This window comes from Pseudophryne corroboree, chromosome 4 (genome assembly GCF_028390025.1).
Source record: "Pseudophryne corroboree isolate aPseCor3 chromosome 4, aPseCor3.hap2, whole genome shotgun sequence".
Taxonomy (NCBI): Eukaryota; Metazoa; Chordata; class Amphibia; order Anura; family Myobatrachidae; genus Pseudophryne; species Pseudophryne corroboree.
Window position 1 is genome coordinate 6,817,693 of NC_086447.1, and position 14,004 is coordinate 6,831,696.

The following is a 14,004-nucleotide window of genomic DNA, read 5'->3' on the forward strand; positions in this document are numbered from 1 at the left end:
TTCTCTCCTGCAATGTATGGTGGAGGAGGAGCTGTGGCTATCAGCTTCCTGACTGCCCCAGATCCTGCCGCCAGAGCCAAACCTCTCTGTATCTCACCTTCCTGGTGCCATAACTGTAAATAATCATGATGTTGAATTCGTCTCTTTGTTGATTTTACGAGACATATCCTCCTCCTTAAATTTTGTAACACGTCTGGACTGAAGCTACCTATTCTTGGGAATTTGTCCCTGTCTTGTACAGTCATTCTCTCCCATTCATCACATAAAACCTCTGTGTGACTTCCGTATTTTTCACACATGATGTATCTTGCCGACCCGACTGGTCGGTTCTCTGAATCAACCCGAACCGAGGTTGATCGCCCCCTACCTGAACAACTGGCCCCCATAATCTGCAGGTGTTGCTTATTCCTCCTTGGATCTTTATATCAAGGTTTTCAGCGAACCCTTACAGCAAACCAAATTATTCACAATAGGCCGGCGGTGGCGGTTTACCGAGTACCCCACTCACTCGCCCACCTCGACCAATACGACCTGATCACACCGACGTGGTGCTGGCGTACTCGATACAGGGCCCTACCAAAAGAACCTTCGGTTTACTGGAACATATGAGGGTTACCCGCAGGACACTTACTCTTTCCAGTAAAGGTGGGGTTGTTAGATAGTTCCTGAGTGACCAGCGAACTTCCCTTTAAAAATAAAAAATTACACAAATCACGTCAGAATGTACAAATAGCGTTTGTGACCACTTTACTCTAATGGTATTAGGTCAGATTACTAACTACTGCACACAATTACGTGCGGTCCAATCGTTCAGTACATAAGCACTACCTGTTATGTACTGAGAGATTTAATGGAATCGATGTTTCCGGCCGCGATTCCTTCAGCAAGAGCTTATGGCCTATATGGGTTCTGCACCAACACCCCAGGCGTTGTGCCTCTTGTACCTTTATAGCGGACCTCTTTGTCTATTTTACCTGTTACCTTATGACCTCCTGGTCTGTTACCGTCTGTTAATGACCTCCTGGTCTGTTACCTTATGACCTCCTGGTCTGTTGCCTTATGGTCCGCTATACTCTAATGCTCAAATATTATTTAACCAGGGATGCCTCCCTAGCCACCGTATATGTCACTTACACGTGTGTCCCTTGACGAGTACCCGACTTTCCTTTTGGTTCAACCTCTAAGTTATATAAACTTATGTGATAAAAACACACTCACTCAACACATGTACACTTTGTTTCTATATCTATTTCTGCGCAGAAATTGTCTTCAGTCCAACAGTGTTACCAATTAGGAGCAGGATCTGTTAAACTAAATTTCAGATTTTTTTCAAAAAAAAAATAGATTTGCGTTATTTACCGCTGTGCGTTATTTACCGCTGTGCGTTACTTATCGCCTTTGCGCTAATTATCGCTTTGCGCTAATTCAACTTTTCGTGACTTGAGCTACGTGGGCGTAACCAGACGCTACGTTGCGTAATGTACGCTGCGTGCGTCTGCCGTTTGGATTGCGTACGCAAGTCTTTTGTTAGGGACACGTGTACGCAAAACAAAGATCCACCGTAACACAATTTCTACCTTTATCAATGTAGATGATCCCTGATCATCTACCGCACACCACACTGACTGCCTTATCTCCCAGACAAGCCGTGTGTTGGTCTATACTTTAACTATTACCTCTACTATGAAATAACAGCAAATCTCTTTTAGCACTTTCTATCAACTATAAAACTTGGCAAACAGGAATAGTGATATACGAAATTGAAAAAGAAATGCAGATATATGTATGTGTGCGTGTATACGCAAGACAGAAGAGAAACAGTTTTAAAAGACACAAGCGTTTTGTTCTTACTTCCGGTTCCCGGATTCCTTCAGCACTCTTTATCTAAGCGAAGCAGACGCTTATCCCGTCAGCACTGCGAGACAACCTCCCACCCTTTGCTGGGGGGATAATGTCTGCTGATCTACCTAGTGCAGATATGAGAAGGATAGGACGAGTCCCCAATTGACAATGCTAAATTCCCTTGTCGTATAAACAACCCTTTATGAAGTCTAAGAACACTGTACGCTGTTTACTTAAGAAGTACCGTAATGGTACGCTAGTTGCGTAACGATCGCTCAGCCGTAGGCGAGACGCTCAAGCGTCACGTTCGCTCACGGCCCAGTGATCACAGGACAACACGTTATTGGTTATGACTAGAGTAATGATTCGCTATGGCGTAGCATACGCTCGAGACCACGAGGAGGTCACCAGCGGCGCAGACGCTCACAATGCTATACCTTTATGTCTAAACCTTATACCAATGAGATACACAGAATACCTTAATGTGAATACAGGGTGTAAGTGCAACCTTGTGTAACCTGACTAACTACAAAGCTGCTTGAGCGTCACCGACGCTCAAGTGAACACTTAACACTATAGAAAATACACAGATACTGGTTTAGGGTCCAAAGCCTATTAACTGTATTATATCTAACATACTCGTAAAAGGGGATAACAGTACAAATGATACACTACAATATAACAGAGACTTCCTAACCAAAATACAATACTATCTAATACAATGTAATACTAGTCTAGGGGAGATGTGAGAGAAAAGAGAATGGAGAGAGAGAGAGAGAAGTGGAGAGAGATGAGAGAAATTGGCTCACAGTAAGACAATGATTACGGAGAGAAACTTACGCACAAGGGTAAACGATCGCATGCGCCTGGACATCCAGCACCCGATTTTCAGCAATGAGAACCGTTGAAGAGTGAGCTGGATGTGGTCGGCCTGCCTATTTATGCCCCACACACAATGCAATCCTACAGTCCCTACAATCCCATTGTCCATTGGACGTCGGAATTCGGCCCTGCATCATAACAAAAGGTCATAGGTTGATTCATACAGGTGGGCTGTGACGATTTCAAACAGCTCAGGTGGGTGGGGAACTAGGTTTCCCGCCGCATACCTGAGTATGAGTAAATAGTAGAAATGGACATAAACTTCTTATGTCCATAACTATTCGCACGAGCGATTAATACGCTCTAAACCAACACCGGAATATTGCTAATTAAATACTCTTCCGATGGGTACCAAACACTGCTGTATGACTCTTGTTAGACCCTTCGTATAACACAAAGAGGGATTCCTCAGCTCAGGGACATTCTATATTAACCAAACTTTCAGAATCTATCAAAGGGACCATGATCTACAAACTACATTAATTATGAAAATATGTAACGAATGAGTCGCACGCTACGACTACATAAACTCTACCGTAAATACGCATACCGTGCGCCCGCGGGTGCACGCTATTGCGGGTATGCGCCTTCACGGGAGAGCGTACGCACTCGCAGCACGGACCAGTGTGCGGTGCAAATATGGCAACGTGCATAGGGATATTTTTCTGACTTTGACAGTCTCTCTCCCCCGTCCCATCTCTCAGCTCCCATGCCTCTCTCCCGTCCCATCTCTCAGCTCCCTTGTCTCTCTCCCGTCCCATCTTTCAGCTCCCATGCCTCTCTCCCATCCCATCTCTCAGCTCCCATTCCTCTCTCCCCATCACATCTCTCAGCTCCCATGCCTCTCTACCATCCCATCTCTCAGCCCCCATGTCTCTCTCCAGTCCCATCTCTCAGCTCCCATGTCCCTCTCCCGTCCCATCTCTCAGCTCCCATGCCTCTCTCCCGTCCCGTCTCTCAGCTCCCATGTCTCTCTCCCGTCCCATATCTCAGCTCCCATGCCTCTCTCCCGTCCCATCTCTCAGCTCCCATATCTCTCTCCAGTCCCATCTCTCAGCTGCCATGCCTCTCTCCAGTCCCATCTCTCAGCTCCCATGCCTCTTTCCTGTCCCATCTCTCAGCTGCCATGCCTCTCTCCCGTCCCATCTCTCAGCTCCCATGCCTCTCTCCTGTCCCATCTCTCAGCTCCCATGTCTCTCTCCCCCGTCCCATCTCTCAGCTTCCATGTCTCTCTCCCCCGTCCCATCTCTCAGCTCCCATGTCTTTCTCCCATCCCATCTCTCAGCTCCTATGTCTCTCTCCCCCGTCCCATCTCTCAGTTCCCATGCCTCTCTCCCGTCCCATCTCTCAGCTCCCATGCCTCTCTCCCGTCCCATCTCTCAGCTCCCATGCCTCTCCCCCATCCCATCTCTCAGCTCCCATGACTCTCTCCCCCATCCCATCTCTCAGCTCCCATGACTCTCTCCCCAGTCCCATCTCTCAGCTCCCATGACTCTCTCCCGTCCCATCTCTCAGCTCCCATGCCTCTCTCCCATCCCATCTCTCAGCTCCCATACCGCCCTCCCGTCCCATCTCTTAGCTCCCATGTCTCTCTCCCCGTCCCATCTCTCAGCTCCCATGCCTTTCTCCTGTCCCATCTCTCAGCTCCCATGTCTCTCTCCCAATCCCATCTCTCAGCTACCATGCCTCTCTCCCGTCCCATCTCTCAGCTCCCATGCCTCTCTCCCCATCTCATCTCTCAGCTCCCATGCCTCTCTCCCCATCCCATCTCTCAGCTCCCATGTCTCTCTCCAGTCCCATCTCTCAGCTCCCATGCCGCTCTCCCGTCCCATCTCTCAGCTCCAATGCCTCTCTCCCCATCCCATCTCTCAGCACCCATGCCTCTCTCCCCATCCCATCTCTCAGCTCCCATGCCTCTCTCCAGTCCCATCTCTCAGCTCCCATGTCTCTCTCCAGTACCATCTCTCAGCTCCCATGCCTCTCTCCCGTCCCATCTCTCAGCTCCCATGTCTCTCTCCAGTCCCATCTCTCAGCTGCCATGCCTCTCTCCAGTCCCATCTCTCAGCTCCCATGCCTCTCTCCTGTCCCATCTCTCAGCTCCCATGTCTCTCTCCCGTCCCATATCTCAGCTCCCATGCCTCTCTCCCGTCCCATCTCTCAGCTCCCATGTCTCTCTCCAGTCCCATCTCTCAGCTGCCATGCCTCTCTCCAGTCCCATCTCTCAGCTCCCATGCCTCTCTCCTGTCCCATCTCTCAGCTGCCATGCCTCTCTCCCGTCCCATCTCTCAGCTTCCAAATCTCTCTCCCGTCTCATCTCTCAGCTCCCATGTCTCTCTCCCCCGTCCCATCTCTCAGCTTCCATGTCTCTCTCCCCCGTCCCATCTCTCAGCTCCCATGTCTTTCTCCCGTCCCATCTATCAGCTCCCATGTCTCTCCCCCCGTCCCATCTCTCAGTTCCCATGCCTCTCTCCCGTCCCATCTCTCAGCTCCCATGCCTCTCTCCCGTCCCATCTCTCAGCTCCAATGCCTCTCCCCCGTCCCATCTCTCAGCTCCCTTGACTCTCTCCCCCGTCCCATCTCTCAGCTCCCATGTCTCCAGTCCCATATCTCAGCTCCCATGCCTCTCCCCCGTCCCATCTCTCAGCTCCCATGACTCTCTCCCCGTCCCATCTCTCAGCTCCCATGTCTCTCTCCAGTCCCATCTCTCAGCTCCCATGACTCTCTCCCATCCCATCTCTCAGCTCCCATGCCTCTCTCCAGTCCCATCTCTCAGCTGTCATGCCTCTCTCCCATCCCATCTCTCAGCTCCCATGCCTCTCTCCAGTCCCATCTCTCAGCTGTCATGCCTCTCTCCCATCCCATCTCTCAGCTCCCATGCCTCTCTCCCGTCTCATCTCTCAGCTCCCATGTCTCTCTCCCCCGTCCCATCTCTCAGCTTCCATGTCTCTCTCCCCTGTCCCATCTCTCAGCTCCCATGTCTTTCTCCCGTCCCATCTCTCCGCTCCCATGTCTCTCTCCCCCGTCCCATCTCTCAGTTCCCATGCCTCTCTCCCGTCCCATCTCTCAGCTCCCATGCCTCTCTCCCGTCCCATCTCTCAGCTCCTATGCCTCTCCCCCGTCCCATCTCTCAGCTCCCATGACTCTCTCCCCCGTCCCATCTCTCAGCTCCCATGTCTATCTCCAGTCCCATATCTCAGCTCCCATGCCTCTCCCCCGTCCCATCTCTCAGCTCCCATGACTCTCTCCCCCGTCCCATCTCTCAGCTCCCATGTCTCTCTCCAGTCCCATCTCTCAGCTCCCATGACTCTCCCGTCCCATCTCTCAGCTCCCATGCCTCTCTCCCATCCCATCTCTCAGCTCCCATGCCGCCCTCCCGTCCCATCTCTCAGCTCCCATGTCTTTCTCCCCAGTCCCATCTCTCAGCTCCCATGCCTCTCTCCCGTCCCATCTCTCAGCTCCCATGCCGCCCTCCCGTCCCATCTCTCAGCTCCCATGTCTCTCTCCCCCGTCCCATCTCTCAGCTCCCATGCCTCTCTCCCGTCCCATCTCTCAGCTCCCATGTCTCTCTCCAGTACCATATCTCAGCTCCCATGCCTCTCTCCCATCCCATCTCCCAGCTCCCATGTCTCTCTCCAGTCCCATCTCTTAGCTCCCATGTCTCTCTCCCGTCCCATCTCTCAGCTCCCATGTCTCTCTCCCCCGTCCCATCTCTCACCTCCCATGTCTCTCTCCCATCCCATCTCTCAGCTCACATGTATCTCTCCCGTCCCATCTGTCAGCTCCCATGCCTCTCTCCCGTCCCATCTCTCAGCTCCCATGCCTCTCTCCCATTTCATCTCTCAGCTCTCATGCCTCTCTCCCGTCCCATCTCTCAGCTCCCATGCCTCTATCCCCCGTCCCATCTCTCAGCTCCCATGTCTCTCTCCCGTCCCATCTCTCAGCTCCCATGTCTCTCTCCCATCCCATCTCTCAGCTCCCATGTCTCTCTCCTGTCCCATCTCTCAGCTCCCATGTCTCTCCCGTCCCATCTCTCAGCTCCCATGTCTATCTCCCATCCCATCTCTCAGCTCCCATGTCTCTCTCCTGTCCCATCTCTCAGCTCCCATGTCTCTCCCATCCCATCTCTCAGCTCCCATGTCTCTCTCCCATCCCATCTCTCAGCTCCCATGCCTCTCTCCCATCCCATCTCTCAGCTCCCATGTCTCTCTCCCATCCCATCTCTCAGCTCCCATGCCTCTCTCCTGTCCCATCTCACAGTTCCCACGTCTCTCTCCCATCCCATCTCTCAGCCCCCATGCCTCTCTCCCGTCCCATCTCTCAGCTCCCATGTCTCTCTACCGTCCCATCTCTCAGCTCCCATGCCTCTCTCCCCCGTCCAATCTCTCAGCTCCCATGTCTCTCTCCCCCGTCCCATCTCTCAGCTCCCATGCCTCTCTCCCGTCCCATCTCTCAGCTCCCATGTCTCTCTCCCGTCCCATCTTTCAGCTCCCATGCCTCTCTCCCGTCCCATCTCTCAGCTCCCATGCCTCTCTCCCGTCCCATCTCTCAGCTCCCATATCTCTCTCCAGTCCCATCTCTCAGCTGCAATGCCTCTCTCCAGTCCCATCTCTCAGCTCCCATGCCTCTCTCCTGTCCCATCTCTCAGCTGCCATGCCTCTCTCCCGTCCCATCTCTCAGCTCCCATGCCTCTCTCCTGTCCCATCTCTCAGCTCCCATGTCTCTCTCCACCGTCCCATCTCTCAGCTTCCATGTCTCTCTCCCCCGTCCCATCTCTCAGCTCCCATGTCTTTCTCCCATCCCATCTCTCAGCTCCTATGTCTCTCTCCCCCGTCCCATCTCTCAGTTCCCATGCCTCTCTCCCGTCCCATCTCTCAGCTCCCTTGCATCTCTCCCGTCCCATCTCTCAGCTCCCATGCCTCTCCCCCATCCCATCTCTCAGCTCCCATGCCTCTCCCCCATCCCATCTCTCAGCTCCCATGACTCTCTCCCCCATCCCATCTCTCAGCTCCTATGTCTCTCTCCCCCGTCCCATCTCTCAGTTCCCATGCCTCTCTCCCGTCCCATCTCTCAGCTCCCTTGCATCTCTCCCGTCCCATCTCTCAGCTCCCATGCCTCTCCCCCATCCCATCTCTCAGCTCCCATGACTCTCTCCCCCGTCCCATCTCTCAGCTCCCATGACTCTCTCCCCCGTCCCATCTCTCAGCTCCCATGACTCTCTCCCGTCCCATCTCTCAGCTCCCATGCCTCTCTCCCGTCCCATCTCTTAGCTCCCATGTCTCTCTCCCCCGTCCCATCTCTCAGCTCCCATGCCTCTCTCCTGTCCCATCTCTCAGCTCCCATGTCTCTCTCCCAATCCCATCTCTCAGCTCCCATGCCTCTCTCCCGTCCCATCTCTCAGCTCCCATGCCTCTCTCCCCGTCTCATCTCTCAGCTCCCATGCCTCTCTCCCCATCCCATCTCTCAGCTCCCATGCCTCTCTCCCCCGTCCCATCTCTCAGCTCCCATGTCTTTCTCCCGTCCCATCTCTCAGCTCCCATGTCTCTTTCCCCCGTCCCATCTCTCAGCTCCCATGATTCTCTCCCGTCCCATCTCTCAGCTCCCATTCCATCTCTCAGCTCTCATGCCTCTCCCCCGTCCCATCTCTCAGCTCCCATGCCTCTCTCCCACGTCCCATCTCTCAGCTCCCATGTCTTTCTCCCGTCCCATCTTTCAGCTCCCATGCCTCTCTCCCGTCCCATCTCTCAGCTCCCATGCCTCTCCCCCGTCCCATCTCTCAGCTCCCATGTCTCTCTCCCCGTCCGATCTCTCAGCTCCCATGACTCTCTCCCCCGTCCCATCTCTCAGCTTCCATGACTCTCTCCCGTCCCATCTCTCAGCTCCCATGACTCTCTCCCGTCCCATCTCTCAGCTCCCATGCCGCCCTCCCATCCCATCTCTTAGCTCCCATGTCTCTCTCCCGTCCCATCTCTCAGCTCCCATGACTCTCTCTCGTCCCATCTCTCAGCTCCTATGACTCTCTCTCGTCCCATCTCTCAGCTCCAATGCCTCTCTCCCATCCCATCTCTCAGCTCCCATGCCTCTCCCATCCCATCTCTCAGCTCCCATGACTCTCTCCCCCTGTCCCATCTCTCAGCTCCCATGACTCTCTACCCCGTCCCATCTCTCAGCTCCCATGACTCTCTACCCCTGTCCCATCTCTCAGCTCCCATGACTCTCTACCGTCCCATCTCTCAGCTCCCATGCCTCTCTCCCGTCCCATCTCTCAGCTCCCATGCCTCTCTCCCGTCCCATCTCTCAGCTTCCATGTCTCTCTCCCATCCCATCTCTCAGCTCCCATGACTCTCTCCCACCCCATCTCTCAGCTCCCATGACTCTCTCCCGTCCCATCTCTCAGCCCCCATGCCTCTCTCCCCCGTCCCATCTCTCAGCTTCCATGTCTCTCCCATCTCATCTCTCAGCTCCCATGACTCTCTCCCGTCCCATCTCTCTGCTCCCATGCCTCTCTCCCATCCCATCTCTCAGCTTCCATGTCTCTGTCCCGTCCCATCTCTCAGCTCCCATGACTCTCTCCCATCCCATCTCTCAGCTCCCATGCCTCTCTCCCGTCCCATCTCTCAGCTTCCATGTCTCTCTCCAATCTCATCTCTCAGCTCCCATGATTCTCTCCCGTCCCATCTCTCAGCTCCCATGCCTCTCTCCCGTCCCATCTCTCAGCTCCCATGACTCTCTCCTGTCCCATCTTTCAGCTCCCATGACTCTCTCCCGTCCCCTGTCCCATCTCTCAGCTCCCATGCCTCTCTCCCCCCTGTCCCATCTCTCAGCTCCCATGCCTCTCTCCCCCCTGTCCCATCTCTCAGCTCCCATGCCTCTCTCCCATCCCATTTCTCAGCTCCCATGCCTCTCTCCCGTCCCATCTCTCAGCTCCTATGCCTCTCTCCCCCGTCCCATGCCTCTCTCCCCCCTGTCCCATCTCTCAGCTCCCATGTCTCTCTCACATCCCATCTCTCAGCTCCCATGACTTTCTATCGTCCCATCTCTCAGCTCCCATGCCTCTCTCCCATCCCATCTCTCAGCTCCGACGCCTTTCCCCCCCATCCCATCTCTCAGCCCCCATGCCGCTCTCCCGTCCCATCTCTCAGCCTCCATAACTCTCTCCCGTCCCATCTCTCAGCTCCCATGCCTCTCTCCTGTCCCATCTCTCAGCTCCCATTTCTCTCCAAGCTACTTGAGAGACGTGCCTACTCTTGCCTCACACACTTTATCTCACACAGCTTACTGGACCCACTTCAGTCAGGCTTTCACTCCAACACTCCACAGAGACAGCACTGACTAAAGTAGTGAATGATCTGGTCACTGCTAGATATAAAGACCATTACTCACTACTTATTCTCCTTGATCTATCTGCTGCCTGTGACACTGTGACCACTCTCTTCTCATACAAACTCTACAATCCCTAGGTCTTCAGGACACAGTCCTCTCTTGGCTCCTATACTAACTATCTAATCGCACCTTTAGTGTTTGTGTTTCTGAATCCACCTCCTCTTTGCTACCTCTCTCAGCTGGAGTACCGCAAGGCTCAGTCTTAGATCCTCTGCTTTTCTCTATCTATACCACATCTCTTGGGAAACTAATCAGCTCTTTTGGATTTCAGTATCATCTGTATGTGGATGATACTCAAATCTACCTATCCTCCCCTGACTTGTCCCTATCTGTACTGGGCCGTGTCACTGATGCCTTTCTGCCATTTCATCTTGGATGACATCTCATCACCTCATACTTAATATTTCCAAAACAGAATGAATTATATTTCCACCGGCCAATAGTAGTTACCTACCTGATATCTCTATCACTGTTGATAACTCAGCAATCATCCCTACCCCACAAGCTCGCTGCCTAGGTGTCATCCCCGACCCTGATCTGTCCTTTATCCCCACATTCATTCTGTCTCACAGTCATGTTACATACATCTAAGAAACATATCCAAAATATGACCATATCTTACACAAGACACAGCAAACACTCTAATCCACGCTCTCATTATCTCCCGCACTCATTATTGTAATAGTCTCCTGACCGGTCTTCCCAAACATAGGCTCTCACCACTACAATCCATTCTGACTGCAGCTGCGAGGCTAATCTTCCTCTCTAGACGTTCTTCGTCTGCTGATCCACTCTGTCAGCCTCTCCATTGGTTACCGGTGTTCTACCGCATTCAATATAAAATACTTTTACTGACACACGAGGCCATTACCCAAACTACACCAACATACATCTCTTCTCTCATCTCATAATATCTCCCAACCTGACCTCTCCGCTCTGCACAAGACCTGCGTCTCTCATCCACACTCATTACTCACTCCCATGCAGGATTACAGGACTTTCTTCAGGCTACGCCCACTCTGTGGAATGCCCTCCCACACACAATAAGACTCTCCTCTAGTCTCCAAACCTTCAACCGTTCCCTGAAAACTCACCTCTTCAGGCAGCTTCTCACATTTCAGACCCATCCACATAACTTTCATAAACCTTCCTATCCAATTACATTCCCATTGTACAGTCCGCACATATCCTCCACATATATTGTCTTTATTCACTTTCACATGCAATAGATAGCATCTGTCATTGTTAGGGATTCCCGGGATACGTTTGCTTCCTGTGCTTTTCCAGCAAACAAACTCTATATTATCGGTAAACGTTTTAAACAAAAAAAATAAAGAAGGAGAATACAATAATCAGGAAGCGGATCCCCAGCCGCCTATCGGCTGCGTCCTGCTGTCTCTGCGCTCTCAGCCCCCCTTTTCCTTCCCGGTACACTGAGGGATGCCTCGATGGCTGCCCTGATGGTGGTGGAGGAGTCTAAGCGGGTCCTGGATTCCTGCACCGAGCAGTTCCTCAGCAAACTCACAATGGCCACAGGAAGGACCTGTGTGGGAGAGGAAGGATTAGTAACGCTGGGTCATGTGTGTCAAAGTCGGAAAATATTGCAGAACACACATCACGTACAAACTACACACACATGCTCACTGCGCGTGCACTTGTTCTGCCGTGCGTGCACATATCCGCAATTTGCGTATGGTCGCTCCCGCGGTACTGCGCATCGGCGCGTGGTATGGGTATTTACGGCAGAGTTTGTGAACGCATGGAGAGCCATCAGAACACATTACATATTTAATCCGAATAGTGCACAATGTACACATAGCCGCCCTGCACCACATCAGAAAGTAATAGCTGTTTAAAATGGTTACAGAACAAAGGGATTCACCTTTACAGGATAAGAGGGGACAGACTAAGGTTATAAGGTGGTGTCTGGTATCCAGCTGTAGGGTATTTTAAGGGTAACATTCCGGTGTTGGTTGGAGGAAGATCGCATGTTCCTGCGGATAGTTATGTGCAGAAGCAGAATATAGATATAAACTGTATTTACTGTATATTATGTATGCGGCGGGAATCCAGAGGAGACCACCCACAAGAGCAGTTGAGAAAGACATCGTCCACCTTTTCAAATCGACCTATGACCTCTCCTGTACTGTAAAAGTGCATTCCTGTGTCCAATGGACAAAGGGATTACAGTATCCATTGTATTGCTTTTGGAAGAATTGTATAAATTAAGCCTGCTGCAGCCTGGCCTGGCCGAAGACTCACAAAGTTATCTATCAGATGACCGGGGACCGGCCGGGTTGCGCAAGCGATTCCAATCACGTATGTACATTGACTGTAGCCCTTATTCTGTTATATTGTCTTGTATTGTAGTGCATGATTTGTATTGTAAACCCCCTTTCAGCAATAATCCACTGTGGTGTCGGAACCCAGCGGTAAAATCACAGTTGGTGTCGTGTCCTCATTGCCCTGCTAAGGTTTAAAGTGTTTTATCATTGCATTACATTACTGCTAAGGTTTAAAGTGTTTTATCATTGCATTGCATTACTGCTAAGGTTTAAAGTGTTTTATCATTGCATTGCATTACTGTAAAGGGTTAAATTGTTTTATCATTGCATTACATTACTGCTAAGGTTTAAAGTGTTTTATCATTGCATTACATAACTGCTAAGGTTTAAAGTGTTTTATCATTGCATTACATAACTGCTAAGGTTTAAAGTGTTTTATCATTGCATTACATTACTGCTAAGGTTTAAAGTGTTTTATCATTGCATTACATAACTGCTAAGGTTTAAAGTGTTTTATCATTGCATTGCATTACTGCTAAGGTTTAAAGTGTTTTATCATTGCATTGCATTACTGTAAAGGGTTAAAGTGTTTTATCATTGCATTACATTACTGCTAAGGTTTAAAGTGTTTTATCATTGCATTACATAACTGCTAAGGTTTAAAGTGTTTTATCATTGCATTACATTACTGCTAAGGTTTAAAGTGTTTTATCATTACATTGCATTACTGTAAAGGGTTAAAGTGTATCGCTGGGTGTGCGCGCGCTGTGTGTACATTGTACCCCCAGCGCAGCGTTTGTACACTAAGTCCGTACAGTGATACGGGACTCCGTACGCAAACAGTGTATAAAGTACGTAGCGTGTGTACCAAGTTTAGCGGCCGCAGCGGCTTCATGGTTAAGTGTATTCCAAGTGTGTGTAAGGTATAGTTTTTTGTTCCTGTAAGATAACCGGCATTAACAATTGGGGGCCGTCCGGTCTGCCACATTCTTACTGCCTAACAGGTCACAGCAACCTTAATCTATCAGCATAAGGGCATAAGGGTGGACAGGTATCCTACGTATCCTTTTCTTGGTCGGTGGATGAACTGAAAACCCTACTTAATTGCTGATTAGATGGTGTCTGCTCTGTATGGTTTGTAGAGATGCTGGTAGAACTCGTAAGATAAACAGGAAAAAAAGCTATTTAAAATCTGTGAAAGTTTTTTTTGGCGCCAAAACCGTACACAGCCCCTATACTCTTTGCAACCCTCTCACATTGTTGCAAAACAAAGTTCAAATAAGTCGTTTTGTGTTTGATTCAGATTGGATTGTTTATCTGTTAAGTAGGTTTAAAAAAAATAATTGCTGCATAGCCTTGGTATAGTTTTTTTTTTTTAACTCAGGCCTAAAATAACTTCAGGTGCTTGTATAATGTTTGATTTCTTTGTGACTAAGGAAGCCGCATGGTCTGTCCTCCATTTTGGACTAACCACATGGCCTGTCCACCATTTTGTGTAACCCTCATGGATGTGGAAGGGGGAGGAGCAGCGGCCATTTTGGGAAGGTCATTTTTCTAAATAGCTGATTTTCACTGCACAGAATAATCAGCTTTCCTTGGTCACATGAAACACGAT

At 50.7% G+C, this 14,004-nt stretch overlaps 1 protein-coding gene across 2 annotated transcripts in view; it reads right to left on the minus strand.

Moving 5' to 3' along the window:
• Positions 1-11,291: 11,291 nt before the first annotated feature.
• Positions 11,292-14,004, minus strand: part of GCKR (glucokinase regulator) — a 125,932-nt gene continuing 123,219 nt past the window's right edge. For both annotated transcript variants that reach the window (XM_063914927.1, XM_063914928.1), the window contains exon 20: positions 11,292-11,647. In XM_063914927.1, coding sequence (XP_063770997.1) covers positions 11,480-11,647 — 168 coding nt within the window. In that variant the 3' untranslated portion in view covers positions 11,292-11,479. The remainder of the gene's footprint in view (positions 11,648-14,004) is intronic.